Consider the following 23006-nt stretch of genomic DNA (forward strand, 5'->3'; position numbering starts at 1 on the left):
ATGATGCTAAAGCTGAAACTCCAGTACTTTGGCCACCTCATGCAAAGAGTTGACTCATTGGAAAAGAATCTGATGCTGGGAGGGATTGGGGACAAGAGGAGAAGGGGATGACAGAGGATGAGATGGCTGGATGGCATCACTGACTCGATGGACGTGAGTCTGAGTGAACTCCGGGAGTTGGTGATAGACAGGGAGGCCTGGCGTGCTGCGATTCATGGGGTCGCAAGGAGTCAGACACAACTGAGCGACTGATCTGATCTGAAGTGCTATTATATGATCAATCCTTCCATTTTGCTGCCAGTGACATTTTCATTCTTTTTTGTGTGTGGTTGAGGAATATTCCACTGTGTGTATGTGTGTGTGTCCATACCATTTCTGTCCTTTATCGAGCCCATACACACTAAATCTTCTTTATCCATTCATCTGTCTTGAATGTTGTAAATAGTGCCACTATGAACATTAGGGTACGTGTATCTTTTCAAGTTAGAGTTTTGTATTTCTCTAGATATGTGCCCAGGAGTGGGATTGCTGAATCATATAGTAACTCTATTTTTAGTTTTTCAAGGAACTTCCAGACTCTTCTTGACTACGGCTGCACCAATTTTCATTCCCACTGGTAGTATGAAGGGGTTCTCTTTTTTCCACACCCTCTCCAGAACTCATTGTTTGTAGACTGTTAAATAATGGCCATTCTATCTAGTGTGAGGTGGTACCTCATTGTAGTTTTGATTTGCATTTCTCTAAAAATTAGTGATATTGAGCATCTTTTCATGTGCCTGTTGGCCATTTGTGTGTATTCTTTGGAGAAATCTTTATTTAAGCCTTCTGCCCATTTTTTAATTTTTCTGTTTTTTCTTTTTTAATATTGAGCTATTTATGCATTTGGAAATTAATCCTGGGTTGATCACATTGTTCGCAAACATTTTTTCCCATTCCATAAATTGTCTTTTCATTTAAAACCTTACAAGTTTAATTAGGTGTCATTTGTGTTTGATTTTATTTCAATTACTCTATGAGTTAAATCCAAAAAAATATTGCAGCAATTTATGCCAAAGAATGTTCTGTGTATGTTTTCCTCTGGGAGCTTTACAGTATCTGCTCTCAAATTTAGATCTTTAGTCCATTTTGAGTTTATTTTTGTATATGGTGTTAGAGAATGTTCTAATTTCATTCTTTTGTGTGTATATATTTTCCTAGCACCACTTATTGCAGAGACTGTTTTTTTTCTCCCTTGTATATCCTTGCTTCCTGTATCATAGATTAATTGATCATAAGCAAATGGGTTTGTTCTGGGCTTTCTGTCCTGCTGCATTGATCTGTGTTCTTTTTTGTGCTAGTGCCATGCTGTTTTGATGACTGTGGTTTTGTACTATATTCTGAAGCCAGGGAGTGTGATTTCTCCAGCTGTGCTCTGTCTCAAGACTGTTTTGGCTACGTGTGGTCTTCTGTATTTCCATACTCATTTCAAAAATTTTCTAGTTCTATAAAAAAATGCCATTGATAATTTAATAGGGATTAGTGTTCAATCTCTAGATTGCCTTGGGAAATGACCCCATTTAACAATATTGATTCTTCCAATCCAAGAACATGGTTTATCTTCCCATTTGTTTGTATCATTTTCAATTTCTTTCACTGGTGGTCTTATAGTTTTCAGAATATAGGTCTTTGCCTCCTTAAGTAGGTTTATTCTTAGGAATTTTGTTTGTTTTCATATGATGGTAAATGGGATTGTTTCCTCAATTTCTCTTTCTAATCTTTGTTAGTGTATAGAAATGCAACAGTTTGTGTGTATTAATTCTGTATCCTGCAATTTTATTGAATTCATCCATGAGCTCTGGTAGCAGTTTTCTGGTAGCATGTTTAGAATGCTCTATGTATAGCATCATGTCATTGGAAACAGTGACAGTTCTACTTCTTCTTTTGCAGTTTGGATTCCTTTTAAAAATTTCTTTTTCTTCTCTGATTGCTGTGGCTAGGATTTCCAAAATTACGTTGAATAAGAATGGCAAGAATGGGCATCCTTGTCTTGTTCCTGATCTTATAGGAAGTGTTTTCAGGTTTTCACCATTGAGTATGCCATTATGGGTTTGTCATATGTGGTCTTTATTATGTTGAGGTATGTTCCCTCTATGCCCACTTTCTGAAGAGTTTTTATCTCACATGGATATTGAATTTTATCAGAAGCTTTTTCTGTATCTTTTGAGGTGATTGTATCATTTTTATTGTTCAATTTGTTAATATGGTGTATCACATTGATTGATTTCTGAGATTGTAAAATCCTTGCATCCCTAGGATCAATCTCACTTCATAATGGTGTTTGATACTTTCAATATATTGTTCTTTGAATACTTGGTTCTAATTCTTTTAGACATATACCTAGAAGTAAAATCTGTATGTTGTATATATAGTATTTCTTGTTCATCTTTTTAAGAAACCACCAAACTCTTTTCCCAGTAAGGGTACCAGTTTACATTTATAGTTTCATTCCATTATATACAAAGAAGATAAGTTATGTGATTTGTTGAGACTTGTGTTCTGGCGTTTAGTCTGTCTTGGACAGTGTGCCTGTGCACTTGAAGAGTTCACAGTCTACTGTTGTTGGGTGGAGTCTACCATTTTTAAATTTCCTCTTTCTTGAATCAGCATTTGTTTGGTTCCTCAGCTGTGTCCAACTCTTTGCAACCCCAGGGGTGATAGCCCGCCAGGCTCCTCTGTACATGGGATTCTCCAGGCAAGAATACTGGAGTGAGTAGCCACTCCCTTCTCCAGGGGCTCCTCCTGACCCAAGAATCGAACTGAGGTCTCCTGCATTGCAGGCAGATTCTTTACCATCTGAGCCACCAGGGAAACCCATGTTTGACTGATTTCCAGAGTTCTCATAATTGATTCTTACAGTTTTTACTTATTTTTTTCAGTTTTTCTGTGGAGGGGTTGGAGTTTGAAGCTACCTGCCCCACCATTTTTGCTGATATCTCTCAGCAATTACTTTTTAAAAGAAATATTTTATAATGTCCCTTTAATATCCTGAAATAAAATTTATAGATAGCGTAACTTAAAACATACAGAAGCTTTTAAAGTTTGCTGTAGTGCATTCCTTGTAATGTAAAGGAAAACTAAAAGGAAGTAATTTATTAAAATAGTATGAATTTCAGTAAGTAAATGTTTCCATATGACACTGAAAGTCATAATGAAGTAGTGATATGTTTGTAACTTTAAAACAGTTGAATTTAAGAGATGTAAGAAACTCAGATTTCCTTTTTGTACAAATGCTAATAAATGAGAGTAAAATCAACTCCTAAATATTAGATTTTTTTATTTATACATGAAATGAGAGAAACCACTTTTAGAGAAGTCAATAAAACACCCGTACAAATTACAGATGAAAGAAGTTAAAGAGGTGAAGGAAAGGAAAAAGTTATAATGTTCATACAAATGTACTGGGCCTTACTTGAAATGTAATCATTTAGTAAATAATGAAGACATATCAGAGAATACATCTTTTATTTTGAAATCCTAACATGTCAGATATTTTAGTCTTGAGTGTTTAAGTCCGTGGAAACAATATCGTTTAAGTGATAATGAGTCTCAAAGATGAATTTTTTTATCTTTTTATATGTTTATTATTATTATTTTCTTTTACTTTACAATATTGTATTGGTTTTGCCATACATCAACATGCATCTGCCACAGGTGTACACGTGTTCCCCATCCTGAACCCCCCTCCCACTTCCCTCCCTATACCATCCCTCTGGGTCATTCCAGTGCACCAGCCCCAAGCTTCCTGTATCCTGCATCAAACCTGGACTGGCGATTCATTTCTTATATGATATTATACATATTTTAATGCCATTCTCCCAAATCATCCCCTACCTCCCTCTCCCACAGAGTCCAAAAGACTGTTCTATACATCTGTGTCTCTTTTGCTGTCTCGCATACAGGGTTGTCATTACCATCTTTCTAAATTCCATATATATGCATTAGTATACTGTATTGGTGTTTTTCTTTCTGGCTTACTTCACTCTGTATAATAGGCTCCAGTTTCATCCACCTTATCAGAACAGATTCAAATGTATTCTTTTTAATGGTTGAGTAATACTCCATTGTGTATATGTACCACAGCTTTCTTATCCATTCATCTGCTGATGGACATCTAGGCAGTATGGTACTGGCACAAAGACAGAAATATAGATCAATGGAACAAAATAGAAAGCCCAGAGATAAACCCACGCACCTATGGACACCTTATCTTTGACAAAGGAGGCAAGAATATACAATGAAGAAAAGACGATCTCTTTAACAAGTGGTACTGGGAAAACTGGTCAACCACTTGGAAAAGAATGAAACTAGAACATTTTCTAACACCATACACAAAAATAAACTCAAAGTGGAGTAAAGATCTAAACATAAGACCAGAAACTATAAAACTCTTAGAGGAGAACATAGGCAAAACACTCTCCGACATACATCACAGCAGGATCCTCTATGACCCACCTCCCAGAATATTGGAAGTAAAAGCAAAAATAAACAAATGGGATCTAATTAAAATTAAAAGCTTCTGCACAACAAAAGAAACTATAAGCAAGGTGAAAAGACAGCCTTCAGAATGGGAGAAAATAATAGCAAATGAAGCAACTGACAAACAACTAATCTCAAAAATATATAAGCAACTCCTGCAGCTCAATTCCAGAAAAATAAATGACCCAATTAAAAAATGGGCCAAAGAACTAAGTAGACGTATCTCCAAAGAAGACGTACAGACTGCTAACAAACACATGAAAAGATGCTCAACATCACTCATTATCAGAGAAATACAAATCAAAACCACAATGAGGTACCATTTCACGCCAGTGAGAATGGTTGCGATCCAAAAGTCTACAAGCAATAAATGCTGGAGAGGGTGTGGAGAAAAGGGAACCCTCTTACACTGTTGGTGGGAATGCAAACTAGTACAGCCACTGTGGAGAACAGTGTGGAGATTCCTTAAAAAACTGGAAATAGAACTGCCATATGACCCAGCAATCCCACTACTGGGCATACACACTGAGGAAACCGGAATTGAAAGAAACACGTGTACCCTAATGTTCATCACAGCACTGTTTATAAAAGATGAATTTTTAAAAAGCAATAATAGGGCATTTAGGACCAGATCAAAGTTAAGTTTTAAAAATAATAGGCAGTTACAAAATAAATGAATAATTTCATTTGGTAATTTTACACTAGGTATTACATTCATTCTCCTTTCAAAGACAAAAGGAGAAGAGGGCAGCAGAGGATGAGATGGCTAGATAGCATCACCGACTCAGTGGACATGAGTTTGAGCACACTCCACAGAGATAGCAGATGACAGGGAAGCCTGGCATGCTGCAGTCCACAGGATCACAAAGTGTAGGACACAGCTTAGTAACTGAACAACAATAGTCATGTTCATACACACACATACCCGTACATGATATGCAGTATTTTTAGAACAACCAAAGGAATTAAATAAGATACCTTCATTTCATTTGTTTCTATAATTCAGCAGTTGGTACTCTGCCTCTTAAAAGGAGTCTTACATCCTTTGTTGAAAGTTTTATATTGGCTTGGTTGCTTTTACAGTATTGGTTTTAGTGCACCATTACATTGAAACATTTTCAGATCACAATTTGAAATATAAGAGTAGGTAAATTATCTTCCTTCACTCCAAATGAATATAATAGTCATAACTTGATACAGAAGGTTTCTTAATTATACTATTTAAATTATGCATGACCTCCAAATAACTTTTTATCTTAACTGTTAATAAATGTTGACTGGCTTGTTTCTGACCAGTTTCAAATGGACTAATCACTCTATATTACAAGTTCATAAAAATCTTTAAATGTAAATGTTCATCTTATCTTTGAAAGATAAGATCTGGCTTTTCTTATCTCCTAGTTGTCATGAAGATTAAGTGAAATGAACATGTTTATAGTTTATAATGTGTTTATAAAAATCTATTAAAAGCATTATTATTAACAATTTAATAATAATATGACAAGACATGTTTTAGAGGCTATTCCCTTGGGAAAATTAAATTTTAATCATGGGTCAGAATTGTGAAAGACTGTGTAATGCTTCACATCTAAAACATAATTTCTTGCTTCAGCTTGCCCCTCAATCAAAATCAGTTTTTAGGAAAGAGTATATTTTGTGACCAAAGTACTTTGCCCTTTAGTTGTTGTGCGTTTCAAAAATATGGAGCAAACTTCCTTGACCTTAGCACTTACCAAGCAGGGATTTTCTCTTTTAAGTGTGTACTGAAAACTGCCTTTTTTTCATGAGAATGACCTGTCCTCATATATTTTAAATTGCTTTGTGATTTTTAGTTGTGACAGAAATGTGAATGCTGTTCAGAACATGTAATAGCTTCTTGTGGCCTCTGTTTTCTTTTGCAGCCTTCAAGCAAAATAAAGGTGCCTGAGAAGAATTTCTTCAATATTCCTGTTTTCTTAACTGTCTCAGGACAGCTTCATCTTGAAGTGATGTCAGGGTACAGAGTTTTCTTTGATTTTACTCGCATGGGCTACTGTTTATGGGTTGGGTGAGAGTGTAATAATGTTTCCTTTCCCGGTGCTAAAACCTAATAATTGAAGTTAAGGTTTGTGGTTAGTCTACTTCAGTTCACTAAAAGTACATTTAGATTGACACTTTGACAATATCCAGATGTCTTACTAAAAAAATCATGGTAGTATACACTTTTTTTGGTGAAGAATGTAACTTTGGAAATATGAAGTGTTTTTTTTTTCTTTGTACTAATCTTTTTTGCTTAAATCTCAAAATATATAATCAAAATATAAGTATAATTAATCATGTTTATGAAAGTAAAAACAGTTATAATTCACACCTGAAAATTATAAGAGAGGTACTTGGAACAGATGGAAGAAAAAACTTTTTAAAATTATGGTTTAAATAAAGGAAATTAACTCACACAATCATCATGATGTGTGACCAATTAAAAAGTGTTAGAAGTCAGAGCCCATTAATTTTAGCCAGTCTTCAAATCTCTGGAAAGTCACTATAATCCTTTCAGTGCAATTTCCTTCTTTTTAGAGATTAAACAGGAAAATCTTTATTATTTAAATCTTATATTCTGTGATTCTGTGGGTAATTTTCTTAATGCTGACTCAACAAGTACTGAGTCTTTACCCAGATATAAATATCTTTGTTTTCTCATACAGAGCTTGAGACTTAAAAATCTTTTTAGGAAATGGCTACATTGAAAATAGGGAATCTTTGTGTATTTCCCATTGTTTTTAAATGTGCAGGTGGAAAAACTGAGGGGAAATAGTATTTGTATTTTTTTTTAATTTTATTTAAAAATTTTACAATATTGTATTAGTTTTGCCAAACATCGAAATGAATCTGCCACAGGTATACCCGTGCTCCCCATCCTGAACCCTCCTCCCTCCTCCCTCCCCATTCCCTCCCTCTGGGTCGTCCCAGTGCACCAGCCCCAAGCATCCAGTATCATGCATCGAACCTGGACTGGCGACTCGTTTCATACATGATATTATACATGTTTCAGTGCCATTCTCCCAAATCTTCCCACCCTCTCCCTCTCCCACAGAGTCCATAAGACTGATCTGTACATCAGTGTCTCTTTTGCTGTCTCGTATACAGGGTTATTGTTACCATCTTTCTAAATTCCATATATATGTGTTAGTATACTGTATTGGTGTTTTTCTTTCTGGCTTACTTCACTCTGTATAATAGGTTCCAGTTTCATCCACCTCATTAGAACTGATTCAAATGTATTCTTTTTAATGGGCTGAGTAATACTCCATTGTGTATATGTACCCCAGCTTTCTTTTTTTTTTAATGGACTTTACTGGCAGGATAAAGAATGTCAATGGTGGAATAAAGATAGTCTTGAAAATAATATATACTTAGATTCTTTTCTGATTTACCTTTGAGAAAGAAAGATACTATTTGATAACTACAGAGACCAAATAATAGAAAATATTATCAGAATATGGTATAGAAAAACTATTACCATAATAGCTCTGTGAGATTGTAGGAACTGCAGAATTGTTTGTGGGAAAGGCCATGTCAGGCATGTCATGGAAAGTTTCTTGTGCCTGTCAGTATAATTTTTTTAAATTTAAAACATTAATAGAAATATAAAGTAAACATGTATCAAATATTTTATTCAGTTATTAATTACTGAGGAAATAAGTAAAATAGTAAGACTAGTTCAAAGAGCATTTGGGAGGCTGTGAATTAATAGGCAGTTTAATAAAGAAATTTTAGAATAAGATTGCTAGATTAGTTACAAAGTAGCTGATATCCTGCAGATCAATTAACTCTAACCTTTAGAATTCTCTCTTCTACCTGACAGAAATGATTTGCATCTCTACTGGACAAAAATCTATAAGTTAACATGTAACTTTACTTAATCTGGGCTATTTAGTTCAATAGTAAATAGAATAATGGAGCAAAGGTCATCTCTTAGGTAATTAAATAACCTTTGAGTGTGTCCGTAGCCTTGTATTATATTGGAAGGATGTGCTATCTCCCTATTAGCTTTATCCAAGTTTAGGCTAACCTTTCTTAACAACCTTTCATTATTTGTTTCTTTTTATCTACAAACTAGAGAAAAGGTTTATTTCCCTCAAATGTGTCATAATGTGGGAAAAGTATAAGTTTGCCAATTTTTTCTGTTATAATATCAGTAGTGGATTATGTTCCCTCTTTACCAGTAAAGTACAGTGAACCACAGAATACACGGTACTGTGAAACTTGACAGAAGATTAAATGGACAGAATATGAGGGATTTTTTAGTGTGTTATGAAGTATTTCTGACAGGGGTAGTCAAATATTGCTAGTTTAATATAGTTTTAGTACTATTAGTACACAGTACATTATGTTTAAGATTAATGCATGATTTAGTCTCCAGTAAGAAATTGCTAGTCTTCTTTTCCTTAGCATTTTTTTCCTAAATTTTTTTAACAGACTTTTAAAACGGAGTAAATGGTCGCTATATTTAGAAGGTTAACATTTTCTAAAAGGATATCTATGTTGCTTTCGTGGGTTTATGGCTCCATTTTAAAGTTTAATTTTGTTGTTGTTTTAAATAAACTTTCTATTTTTAAATAACTTTTTAAAATAACATTTAAAAAATAATTTTATTTATTTATTTATCTTTGGCTGTGCTGGGTCTTCGTTGCTGCACGGGCTCTTCCCTAGTTTCGGAGAGCAGGGGCTAACTGTCTGGTTGCAGTGTATGTGCTTCTCATTACGGTGGCTCCTCTTGGCGCGGAGCACAGGCTGCAGGGCATGCGACTTCAGTAGCTGTGATTCGTAGGCTCAGTAGTTGCGGCTCCAGGGCTCTAGAGCACAGGCTCAGTAGTTGTGGTGCAGGGGCATAGTTGCTCCTCAGCATGTGGGATCTTCCTGGTTCAGGAATGGAACCTGTGTCTCCTGTGTTGGCAGGAGGGTTCTTTAGCGCTGAGCCACCAGGGAAACCCTGCATAATTTTTAAATGTAGAAAAGTTGCAGAGACAGCTCAGACTTCTTGTATACCTCTCACCCAGTTTCCCCTATTGTTAACATCTTACACGTTGCTGTGGTACATTTGTGAAAACTTAAGAACCCAACGTTAATACACTACTATTAACTATAAATTCCAGACTTTATTTAGATTTCATTGGCATTCCGTCAGTGCCTCTTTCCAGGGTCCACTTTAGGATGTGCTTAGCTGCTCAGTCGTGTCTGACTCTTTGCGACCCCATGGACAATAGACCACCAGGCTCCTCTGTCCATTGAGTTCTCCAGGCAAGAATACTGGAGTGGGTTGCCATGCCCTTCTCCAGAGGATCTTCCCAAGCCAGGGATCAAACCCAGCTATCCCACATTGCAGGCAGATGGTTTACCATCTGAGCCACCAGGGAATTACATTTAGTTTTCAGGTTTCCCTGGTCTCATCTAGTCTGTAACGGTTTCTCAGTCTTTCCTTATTTTTCATGGCTTGTAGGAAGTATGCCAGTCTGGGTTTTTCTTATGTTTTTCTTAAATTTCAGGGAGGCAATGGGAGTGGAAAGAATACCACGGAAGTGAAATGCTCTTCTTGTCATATCATGTCAGGGAGGATTTTGTATCAATATGATGCTATTCACATTGATTGCTTGTGTTACTTGCCAAGTTTCACCACTGAAAATGTACTGTTTTTCTCTTCCTCTGCTTTGTTCTTTGAAAATGAGTTACTGGGTTTACCCACCCTTACTGGAGGTAGGAGTGAGGGGTTGGGAAGTGGGAGATGGAATTATGCACCATGTCCTGGGATGAGGACAGTATTCAGAATTAGTCTGTATGAATGATTTGTTGTCTCTTCGCTATGATTTATTTATTTATGTCGTCATTTGTATCATGATGGACTGATGTATGGTTTAGGCTGTATTTCAATGCTCTGCTATTTACTTTACTCCTCAGATTGTTTTAGGTGTTGCGACTTGTTGTATTTTAATTCTTGTATCCCTTTCACATGCCCCTATCCTTTTGTCTTTTAAGTACCTCCTTATTCTCTGGTACTGTTAGATACCAAGATTTTTTCCTTTGTTAGTTTGTTTTCCTGTTCTGTAATTGATGAACCTACACTGTTACTCAGAGTCCATCATTTGCTTAGGGGTCACTCTTGGTAGTGTACGTTTTATAGGTTTGGAGAAGTGATGTCATACAGAGTAGTTTCACTGCTCTAAAAATGTATGCTCCTGCAAATCATCCCTCCCTACTTCCCTCCCTCCCTCCTAATCCCCGGCAATCCCTGATCTTTTAACTGTCCCCAAAGTTTTGCCCTTTCTAGAATGTCATAGAGTTGGAATCATACAATATGTAGCCTTTTCTTCATTTAGTAATATGTATTAATATTTAATACTCCATATCTTTTCATGGCTTGATGGCTCATGTCTTTTTAGCATTGAGTAGTATTTCATTACATTGATGTATTACATCTACTTTTGCTTTATTGACTACGCCAAAGCCTTTGACTGTGCGGAGCACAAAAAACTGGAAAATTCTTAAAGAGATGGGAATACCGGACCACCTTACCTGCCTCCTGAGAAATCTGTATGCAGGTCAAGAAGCAACAGTTAGAACTGGACATAGAACAATGGAATGCTTCCAAATTGGGAAAGGAGTACATCAAGGCTATATATTGTCACCCTGCCTATTTAACTTGTATGCAGAGTACATCATGTGAAATGCCGGACTGGATGAAGCACAAGCTGGAGTCAAGATTGTGGGGAGAAATATCAATAACCTCAGATATGCAGATGACACCACCCTTATGGCAGAAAGCAAAGAGGAACTAAAGAGTTTCTTGATGAAAGTGAGAGAGTGTGGAAAAGCTGGCTTAAAACTCAACATTCAAACAGCGAAGATCATGGCATCTAGTCTCATCACGTCATGGCAAATAGATGGGGAAACAATGGAAACTGTGACAGACTTTATTTTCTTGGGCTCCAGAATCACTGCAGATGGTGACTGCAGCTGTGAAATTAAAATACGCTTGCTTCTTAGAAGATAATCTATGACAAACCTAGACAGCATATTAAAAAGCAGAGACATTACTTTGCCAACAAAGGTCCATCTAGTCAAAGCTATGGTTTTTCCAGTAGTCATGTATGGATGTAAGAGTTGGACCACAGAGAAAGCTGTGTGCTGAAGAATTGATGGTTTTGAATAGTGGTGTTGGCAAAGACTCTTGAGAGGCCCTTGGACTACAAGGAGATCCAACCAATCAGTTGTAAAGAAATTCACTGGAAGGACTGATGCTGAAGCTGAAGCTCAAATACTTTGGCCATCTGATGTGAAGAGCTGACTCATTGCAAAAGACCCTGATGCTGGGAAAGATTGAAGGCGGGAGAAGGGGATGACGTAGGATGAGAGGGTTGGATGGCATCACTGATTCAATGGACATGAGTTTGAGTAAGCTCTGGGAGTTGGTGATGGAAAGGGAAGCCTGGAGTGCTGCAGTCCATGGGGGTAACAACGAGCTGGACATGACTGAGCGACTGAACTGAACTGGCATATTTCATTAACTGGAAGTACCATGGTTTATCCTTCTGTTCACCTACTGAAGGACATCTTGGTTGCTTCATGTTTTCGCAGTTATCCCAACCATATTTTTTAATTTTCCACACCCTGATCTCAGAATCAGCTGTTTCTTCTAGAGCCGATTTCTTTTCTTGGAAAATGGTATTTAGAAAATAAGACTTAGTCACTAGTATCTTGCTGCTGCTGAGGGATTATTGATTTTAAGCCCTTTCAGCAGACATAGCTATAAATGTTTTTTAAATAAACAGAAGCTAAGTGTTTTCATTACAGTCTGCCTATAAATAGTGCAGTGTAAGTTGAGTGTCTGTTCTGAAAGAATTAGAAATGCCCTAAATTGTAAAACTTATACTTACAAGATGTCATGTAATAAAGTTTTCCATTTTTTTGTCAGTTAAACCCAGAATTAGAGGAAGCCTTGGCCTAATGTATTTAAAAGGATTTTTGATTATTATTGTTTTGTTTTCTTTATTGGTTTTGTTGATTTTTAGTTTTGTTGCAGGTGTTTTTTTTCCCCTTTATATATATTTTTATAAAACCACAGTCAGGCACATTTCAGGATAAAACTGATGCTTTTCTTTTGAACATTGCTATTAGAAGTATAAACTAGTACAGCCTCTCTAGAGAAATACTTTTGCAGTGAGAATTATTCTTAAGGAAATGATTTGACAGTTTCTGTAAAGATGAGCAAAAAAAAAATAGTTGAAATCAACTTTATACTAATGAAAAATTACTAACAATCTAAATACTTATTTAAGAAGATTGACTAATCCTCAGTGTACCAAGAAAATATTCAGCACAGTTTACCATCTGGGAGTAATGGACCTTATTTTTAATAAATATTTTTAAGCCATGTTATGAATAGTTTGCTGAAGTAAAAATAAAGGAATGGTGAAAATCAACTTTATTAGAATTTCAGTGAGTATTTAAATAGAGCAAACCCAGATTTTTAAGAATTTTATTATTGAGAGATAATTTACTTATTATAAAATTCACCAATTTAAAATGTACCATTCAGTAGGTTTTAGTATGTTTTCAGGTTTCTGAACATCACTATAATCTAAGAATATTTTTAATCACCGAGAAAGAGGCTTTTTCCTATTAGCAGTCCCTCACCATCCTCTCTCCCATCCTAGGCACCACTGATCAATCTGCTTTATGTGTCTGTGAATTTTCCCATTCTGGATATTTCATATAAATGGAATCACACCATATATAGCATTTTGTGACTGGTTTACTTTATTTTGCAGAATATATTCAATGTCTGTCAGTGTCGTAGTATGTATCAGTATTTGATTCTTTTTTATTGCCGAATAACAGTCCATGTTATGAATATAGCATGTTTGTTTATCCATTCAGCAAGTAATAGAAATTTGGGTTGATTTTACTTTTTGGCTATTATGAATAATGTTCACACGACTGTGTGAGTACAAGTATTTGTGTGAACATGTTTGCATTTCTCTTGGATAGGTACTTAGAAGTGGAAATGATGGGTTACATGGGAAGTTTCACCATGTGAGGAACTGTTAGACTGTTTTTCACAGTGGCTGCACCAAACTTACAATCCCACCAGCAGTGTATAAAGATTCCAATTTCTCCACATCCTTGCCAGCACTTATTATATATCTTCTATTGTGCCACAGGACACCCAGGCTGCATCCCTGGCTTGGGAAGATGCCCTGGAAAAGAGAATGGCAACCCACTCCAGTATTCTTGCCTGGAGAATTCCATGGACCCGAGGAGCCTGGCAGGCTATAGTCTGGGGGTTGCAGAGTCAGACAGGACTGAGGGACTAACATATTCACTGAGTGTGAAGTGACGTTTCTTTATGGTTTTTATTATGCATTGCCCCCATGACTAATGTTGAGCATCTTTTCACGTGCCTATTGGCCATTCAGATGTTGTCTGTGGAGAAATGTCTATTTAAATCCTTGGTTCATGTTTTCAGTTATTTTAGTTATTTGTCTTTTTATAGTTTAGTTATAAAAAAATTCTTAATATATTCTAGATATAAGTCTCTTATCAGGTAAACTGATATATATCTGATAACAGATAAACTGGTATCTATCTGATATCAGATATCAAATCATATAAGAATTTGATACCTGATTTGCAAATATATTTTCTCATTCTGTGTTTTTTTTTTTAATTTTCTTGAATATGATGGCTAAACCCAGATTCTTTTTTTTTTTTTTCTAATTTTATTTTATTTTTAATCTTTACATAATTGTATTAGTTTTGCCAAAAATCAAAATGAATCCGCCACAGGTATACATGTGTTCCCCATCCCGAACCCAGATTCTTGTCTTTACCTTTCTAGGTTTTGAAAGTACTCCAAATAGACGCCCTTTTGAATATAGCCAGCTGTGTATCAGTTGCCATGTATGATCCTGGAATATGTCTGTACTTTAAATACAGGTTCCAATTTCAGATACATCTTTAATAGGCTCTAGCTTATTATTCTGGTTCTTGCAGCACATTATCAAAAATAACTTTGATACCTCTTAATTTTATTGAAGAGAGGTTGGCCATTTCTTTGCTCAATAACTGCAAAACATTTTTGTTTTTATATTACTAAACACCAGTCAGAATGATCAAATCAGTGAATTTTTTCATTTCTACATGTTATTTTTTTCCTTCCAAATAACTTTGTGTACACACTTGCCTTTAAGCATTTGTCCACTTATTAACCATATCAAATAAATTTTGATGTATGATTGTCATGAACAGTGAAAAAATATTGTCACACAAGGAAAAATAAATACTGTTGTTAAAATGACCATATTACACAAGGCAATCTGCAGATTCAGTGCAATTCCTATCAAAATCCCAAAGATGATTTTCACAGAACTATAACAGATATTTTTAAAATTTGTATAGAAGCGAAAGACCCCAAATAGCCAAAGCAGTCTTGAGAAAGAAGAGCAAAGCTGGAGGTATCACATGCCCTGATTTCAAGCTATACTACAAAGCTAGAGGATTTGAAACAGTATGATTCTGGAACAGACATGTAGATCACTGAAACAAAATAGAGAGCCAAGAAATGAATCCACACTTACGTGGTCAGTTGATCTATGACAAAGGAGATAACAATGTACAGTGGAAAAAGGGCAGCCTCTTCAATAAATGCTGTTGGAAAAATGGAACTATTTTCTCATACAGTGTGCAAAAACAAGCTCAAAACAGGTTAAAGACTTAAATATAAGACTTAAAACTGTAAAACTTACAGAGGAAACTATAAGCATTTGAGATTGGGCTCAGCAATATATTTTTTTTTGGATATGTCTCTTTGGGCAAAGTTATTTTAAAAAAGCAAAAATAAACAAAAACTACATCAGACTAAAAGCTTTTACACAGTGAAAGAAACCATCAACCAAACGAAAAGGCTACCTACTGAAAAGGAGAAGATATGTGAAACAATATGTCTGATAAGGGGCTAATATCCAAAATATACCAAGAACTCATACACCTCAACATCAAAAAAAATAAACAACTCAATATAAAAAACTGGGCAGAGGACCTGAATAGAAATTTTTCTAGAAATGACACACAGGTGGCTAACAGGCATATGAAAAGATCCCCAACATCACTCTTATTAGAAATGTTAATCAAAACCACAATAAAATATCACCTCACACATGTTAGAATGCTTATTATAAAAAAGACAACAAATAACAAAAGTTAGTAAGTATGTGGAGAAAAAGGAACCCTCATGCGCTACTGCCGGAAATGTAAATTGGTGCATTCACTATGCAAAAGAGTATATTGTGACTAAGTTCAGTCACTAAATTGTGTCCACATCTTTGCGACCCCGTGGACTGCAGCATTCCAGGCTTCCCTGTCTTTCACTGTATCCCGGAGTTTGCTCAAACTCGTGTCCGTTGAGTCAGTGATGCCACCCAGCCATCTCATCCTCTGTTGACTCCTTCTACTCTTCAGTTCAATTCAGTTCAGTCGCTCAGTCGTGTCCAACTCTTTGCGACCCCATGAGCTGCAGAATGTCAGGCCTCCCTGTCCAACACCAACTCCCGGAGCCCACCCAAACTCATGTCCATTGAGTCTGATGCCAGCCAACCCTCTCCTCCTGTGTCATCCCCTTCCCCTCCTGCCCTCAATCTTACCCAGCATCAGGGTCTTTTCCAGTGAGTCAGCTCTTTGCATTAGGTGGCCAAAGTACTGGAGTTTCAGCTTCAACATCAGACCTTCCAATGAACACCTAGGACTGATGTCCTTTAGGATGGACTGATTGGATCTCCTTGCAGTCCAAGGGAGTCTCAAGAGTCTTCTCCAACACCAAGATTCAATAGCATCAATTCTTCAGCGCTCAGCTTTCTTTATTTTTTTATTTTTTTTAATTTATTTTTTTATTCTAATTTTAATTAAAAAAAATTATACATGTGTTCCCCATCCTGAACCCTCCTCCCTCCTCCCTCCCCATACCATCCCTCTGGGTCGTCCCAGTGCACCAGCCCCAAGCATACACGACTATTGGAAAAACCATAACCTTGACTAGTTGGACCTTTGTCGGCAAAGTAATGTCTCTGCTTTTGAATATGCTGTCTAGGTTGGTCATAACTTTCCTTCCAAGGAGTAAGCGTCTTTTAATTTCACTGCTGCCGTCACCATCTGCAGTAATTTTGGAGCCCCCAAAAATAAAGTCTTTCACTGTTTCCCCATCTATTTGCCATGAAGTGATGGGACCAGATGCCATGATCTTCGTTTTCTGAATGTTGAGCTTTAAGCCAACTTTCTCACGCTCCTCTTTCACTTTCATCAAGAGTCTTTTTAGTTCCTCTTCACTTTCTGCCATAATGGTGGTGTCTTCTGCATATCTGAGGTTATTGATATTTCTCCCGGCAGTCTTGATTTCAGCTTGTGCTTCCTCCAGCCCAGCGTTTCTCATGATGTACTCTGCATATAAGTTAAATAAGCAGGGTGACAAGATACAGCCTTGACATACTTGCGTGCCTTCAAACTTTCTCAGCATCAGAGTTTTTTCCAGTGAGTAGTCTCTTGCATCAGATGGCCAAAATTTTGGAGCTTCAGTTTCAGCATTAGTCTTTCCAGTGAATATTCAGGGCTGATTTCCTTAGGATTGACTGCTTTGATCTCCTTGCTGCCCAAGGGACTCTCGAGAGTCTTCTCCAACACTGCAATTTGAAAGCATCAATTCTTCAGCAGTCAGCCTTCTTTATGGTCCAGCTCTCACATTGTACATGTTCAGTTCCGTCGCTCAGTCATGTCCGACTCTTTGCAACCCCACAGACTGCAGCACCCCAGGCTTCCCTGTCCATCACCAACTCCCGGAACCTACTCAAACTCATGTCCATTGCGTCAGTGATACCATCCAAAAATCTCATCCTCTGTCATCCCCTTCTCCTCCTGCCTTCATTCTTTCCCCGAATCAGGGTCTTTTCCAATGAGTCGGTTCTTCGTGTCAGGTGGCAAAAGTATTGGAGTTTCAGCTTCAGCATCAGTCCTTCCATTGAATATTCAGAACTGATTTCCTTTAGAATGGACTGGTTGGATCTCCTGCTGTCCAAGGGACTCTCTCAGGAATCTTCTCCAACACCACAGTTCAAAAGCATCAATTCTTCGGCACTCAGTTTTCTTTATAGTCCAGTTCTCACATCCATACATGACTACTGGAAAAACCATAACATTGACTAGTCGGACCTTTGTTGGTAAAGTAATGTCTGCTTTTTAATATGCTGTATAGGTTGATTATAGCTTTTCTTTCAAGGAGCAAGCGTCTTTTAGTTTCATGGCTGCAGTCACCATCTGCAGTGATTTTGGAGTCCCCAAAAATAAAATCTCTCACTGCTTCCACTGTTTCCCCATCTATTTGCCATGAAGTGATGGGACTGGATGCCATGATCTTAGTTTTCTAAATGTTGAGTTTTAAGCCAACTATTTCATTCTCCTCTTTCACTTTCATCAAGAGGCTCTTTAGTCCTTCTTCACTTTCTGCCGTAAGGGAGGTGTTGTCTGTGTATCTGAGGTTACTGATATTTCTCCCGGCAATCTTGATTCCAGCACATCGTACGTGAGTACTGAAAAAACCAAAGCTTTGACTAGATGGACTTTGGTCAACAAAGTGATGTCTCTGCTTTTTAATATGCTATCTAGGTTTGTCATAGCTTTTCTTTCAAGAAGCAGATATCTTTTAATTTCATGGCTGCAGTCACCACCCACAGTGATTTTTGGGCCCAAGAAAATAAAATCTGCCACTGTTTCCACTCTCTCCCAATCTGTTGCCACAAAATGATGGGACCAGATGCCGTGATCTTAGTTTTTTGAATGTTGGGTTTTAAGCTAGCTTTTTCACTCTTTTCTTTCACCCTATCAAGAGGCTCTTTAGTGCCTCTTCACTTTCTGCCATTAGAGTCATATCATCTGCATACCTGCAGTTATTATTTCTCCCAGCAATCTTGATTCCAGTTTGTGCTTCATCCAGCCTGGCATTTCTGCATGATGTACTCTGCATATAAGTTAAATAAGCAGGGGGACAGTACATAGCCTCGATGTACTCCTTTCCCAATTTGGAACCAGTTTGTTTTTCCATGTGCAATTCTAATGATTGTGTTTTGATTTGCATTCATATTTCTCAGGAGGCAGGTAAGTTGGTCTGGTATTCCCATTTCAAAACAGTATGGGGATTCCTCAAAATATTAAAAATAGGACTACCATACAGTCCAACAATTTCACTTCTGAGTGTTTTTCCAAAGAAAACAAAAACACTAATTTGAAAAGATATATACACCCCTGTGTTTATTACAGAATTATTTACAATGGCCAGATATGAGAACTACATATGTCCGTCGACAGATGACTGGAACAAGAAAATGTGATATAGTATAGAATACAATAGAGTAATACTTAACCATAAAAAGGAATGAAATCTTGCCATTTGCAACAACATGGATGGACCTACAGGATATTATGATAAACGACAGAAATCCAAGAAAGACAAATACTGTATGATTTCACTTATATGTGAGATCTAAAATACAAATGAATAAACAAAACAAATGAATAAACAAATTAAACATAAACAGTGTCATAAACAGATACAGAGAACAAACAGGTAGTTAACCAGAGATGAGGGGGTAGGAAAATGAGTGAAATAGGGAAGAGACATTAAGAGATACAGGCTTTCAGTTAACAAAATAAATGAGTCATGCGAATAAAATGTACAGAGTGGGGAATATTATCTGTGATAATATTCATATGGTGACAAGTGGTAGCTCAACTTAATGTGGTGATCATTTTATAATGTGTGGAAATACCAAATCACTATATTGTGCACCAGGAACTAACTTAGTGCTGTAAGTCAGTTATATATCAAAGATAAACGAACTCACGGAGAAAGAGATTAGATATGTGGTTACCAAGAGGCAAGGGGTGAAGCAAGAGGGAAAGTGGCTGAAGATGGTCAGAAGGTACAAAATTCTAGTTATAAGATGAAATGTACAACATGATTCATATAATTGACACTGCTGTGTCTTGTATATGAAAGTTGTCAAGAGAGTAAATCCTAAAAGTTCCCATCATGAAGAAAAAACTTTTTTTCTATTTTGTATATATACAAGGCTGTGTATATATATTCAATAACCTCAGATATGCAGATGACACCACCTTTATGGCAGAAAGGGAAGAAGAATTAAGGAGCCACTTGATGAAAGAGGAGAATGAAATAGTTGGCTTAAAACTTAACATTCAGAAAACTAAGATCATGACATCTGATCCCATCTCTTCATGGCAAATAGATGGGGAAACAGTGGAAGCAGTGAGAGATTTTATTTTTGGGGGCTCCAAAATCACTGCACATGGTGACTGCAGCCATGAAATTAAAAGACGCTTGCTCCTTGGAAGAAAAGTTATGACCAACCTAGACAGCATATTAAAAAGCAGAGACATTACTTTGCCAACCAAGGTTTGTCTAGTCAAAGTTATGGTTTTTCCAGTAGTCATTTATGGATGTGAGAGTTGGACTATAGAGAAAGCTGAGCACCGAAGATTTGATGCTTTTGAACTGTGGTGTTGGAGGAGACTCTTGAGAGTCCCTTGGACTTCAAGGAGATCCAACCAGTTAATCCTAAAGGAACTCAGTTCTGAATATTCATTGGAAGGACTGATGGTGAAGCTGAAACTCCAATACTTTGGCTACCTGATCCAAAGAACTGATTCATTTGAAAAGACCCTGATTCGGGGCAAGATTGAAGGCGAGAGGAGAAGGGGATGACAGAGGGTGAGATGGTTAGATGGCATCACCAACTCAATGGACATGAGTTTGAGTAGGCTCCGGGAGTTGGTGATGGTCAGGGAGGCCTGACATGCTGCAGTCCGTTGGGTCACAAAGAGCTGGACACGACTGAGTGACTGAACTGAACTGATACATACAAGATGATGGATGTTTACTAAACTTATTGTAATCATTTTATTGAAATTTTAAGTCATTATAAGGTGCTTTTACAGTCCTGCATGTCAGTTATATCTCAGTAAAACTAGAAGAAAAACATTAAGTATTTTAAAACAGAAAAAGAATATTGTCACATATCCTTTTAGCAGAATAGTACGGTCCAAGTTGGTATTGCAAATTATTATATGATGCAGTCCTTGCTATGGAATGATTTGTTAGATGAAAGTACCATGTTTCCTTTTTGCCCATAGTATTGTATAATTCACTTACCAGTTCTTGTGTCTGAGAAATTGATTTAGGATATTGTTATCTAAAGCCTCATAGTCTCAGATTTCACTTACACAATCAATTTTATGAACATTGTTAGAGACTAGATTGTTACTATCTGTCTCTTTGTGTTCCTTTGCTGGTTTGTTCAGTATTTATGAAGCATCTCTATCATTTTTCTTAATGTTTGTCATTTTGAGTGAAAAATAAGAAATCTCGGTTCTCAATGGTGTTCTTTGAAAAGTACAGAAAAGACTACAATAATAGTGTCTCTGGGCTTTTCTAATATCTTAAAAAATGACATGATAGTTGATATACTGCAATGAGAAAACTGAAGGTGATCTCACTGTGCATCTCTCCCTTATCACTATGTATCTGAGACATCTATCATTCTGTTCTCAAAATGTTTTACTGTTTTTCAATTAATTAGGAATAATTGATGAATAATAAAATAATTTCTAGGCTGATGAGATAGCAAAATGTTTTAATATACAGGAAACATAAGATCACTAAAACCTCATATTTTCTTAGATTCATGAAAGAATTCAGTGGGTTTATTCTGTTAGGAAAAAAAATAGTAGAGATTTCTGTTTCTTGGATGATTCTGTAATGTCTTGAATTTTGTCTCCCCAAAAGACAAGAACTCTGAATGCAACCTTCTTTGGAAATAAAATCTTTGCAAATGTGATCAAATTAAAGTTCTGGATTAAAGTGGGCCCTAAATCTGATAACTAGTATCTTTATAAGAGAAAGGAGAAGTTTTGGATACAAAAAAGATCTAATCATGGCAGGAAGACCATATGAAGGCAGAGGCAGAGATTGAAGTGATGCCTAGGAATGCTAAAGATTGCTCAGCGCTGTCAGAAACTAGGAGGAGACAAGGAAGTATTCTTCCCTAAGATCAAGCAGAAGCAAGGCACTGCCAACATCTCAGTTTCAGACTTTTAGCTTCCACAAGCTAGATAGAATAAATTTCTGTTGTTCTAAGCTATCAGTTTGTTTTAAGTTGTTACAGCAATCTAAGGAAGTATAAAAGTCATGGAATACTACTTTTTAGAAATAGCTAAAATTGCTCAACAGAGAAACTAAAAAATTAAAACAATAAACTTGGAATTAATTATTAATAATTATGATTCATCTAAAGAATGGATTACTGTACAGCCATTAAAATTGTTGATGAATCTTTACAACATGTTGTTAAAAGAGAAAAAAAGTGCTCATGAGGTTATTTACAATGTGTGTGCATGTATATATGGGGGAAAGTCTGGAAAATATGCACCAGTATTCAACTTGTAAGCAATGAGTATCTCTGCTCATTTTTATTGTCTCCCTTAAACTTAACTTTTTTTTCATATTTGAAAAACTAGTGTTTATTACTTTGATAGTGAGAAAAAATTGGCTATTTCTCTTTTGGGAGAAAAGAATCAGTTTGGTCTTTGAATTGATTTCATTCCAGTTTGATTAATTGGCTGCTCTGTGACTGGTATGAGCACTCCTAAACTCATTTATTTCCTTGGGTTATCTCATCAGTTCAGATGCTGAGCTCAGAAGCCATGAAACATTCATACTCAGGATGCACTCATCCTGTTAAGTGGCTGTGGTAATATGTCAGCATGTGAACTTGATTTAAAGTGCGGTACCAATTAAAACTGGGTGTGAAACTGTCTTCCCATCCCATATGTCTTTTCGTTCTTCATACGTTTAATATTTAGCTACTTATCTGAACTTTGTTAATTGATACTCATTTGATTTTCAGGGTCTTTTGGCTGTTTTATTCCTGCTCTGCATTTTCATGTATCTCTGTGTTTCTAATATTCTTCCTCTAATGCTGCTTTTTCCATATTAGCTCATATCTGCTCGACTGAAATATAATTTCCTCCTTGACTTCTTCCCTGTTTTTCTCTCAACTGAGATTGTTTTTCTCTTTTTTTGTTCTTTTATAATGACTATCACTTCATATCCTAGAGGGGAAAAAAAAGGTTCTATTGTCTTTAACATTTAGCCAGTTTGTAATTGTTCTCATGTGCCTGTCTCATAGATAAATATTCTAAACATCCTTACGTACTAAACAATAGTGGGTGATTTAGTAAGTGTTGTTAAATTGAATTTGTAGAACACAAATTCTCATCCTTCAAAATTTTTCCTCTTACCATTTCTACTGTAAAGTTTAGTCTGCAACAGCAATTAAATGTACATTCATCACTGCTTTTACTCTATTCATGAAAATGATATAACCATGAAACTTTGA

The 23006-nt window shown here is 36.4% G+C and overlaps 1 protein-coding gene across 2 annotated transcripts in view; it reads left to right on the forward strand.

Annotated features, from left to right (window-relative positions):
* The window catches only part of NARS2 (asparaginyl-tRNA synthetase 2, mitochondrial (putative)), a 135296-nt gene that overhangs the window by 56111 nt on the left and 56179 nt on the right, over nt 1–23006 (forward strand). For both annotated transcript variants that reach the window (XM_010853224.1, XM_010853225.1), the window contains one exon: nt 6417–6511. In XM_010853224.1, coding sequence (XP_010851526.1) covers nt 6417–6511 — 95 coding nt within the window. The remainder of the gene's footprint in view (nt 1–6416; nt 6512–23006) is intronic.

Source organism: Bison bison, unplaced genomic scaffold, assembly GCF_000754665.1.
Source record: "Bison bison bison isolate TAMUID 2011002044 unplaced genomic scaffold, Bison_UMD1.0 scf7180017864324, whole genome shotgun sequence".
Taxonomy (NCBI): Eukaryota; Metazoa; Chordata; class Mammalia; order Artiodactyla; family Bovidae; genus Bison; species Bison bison.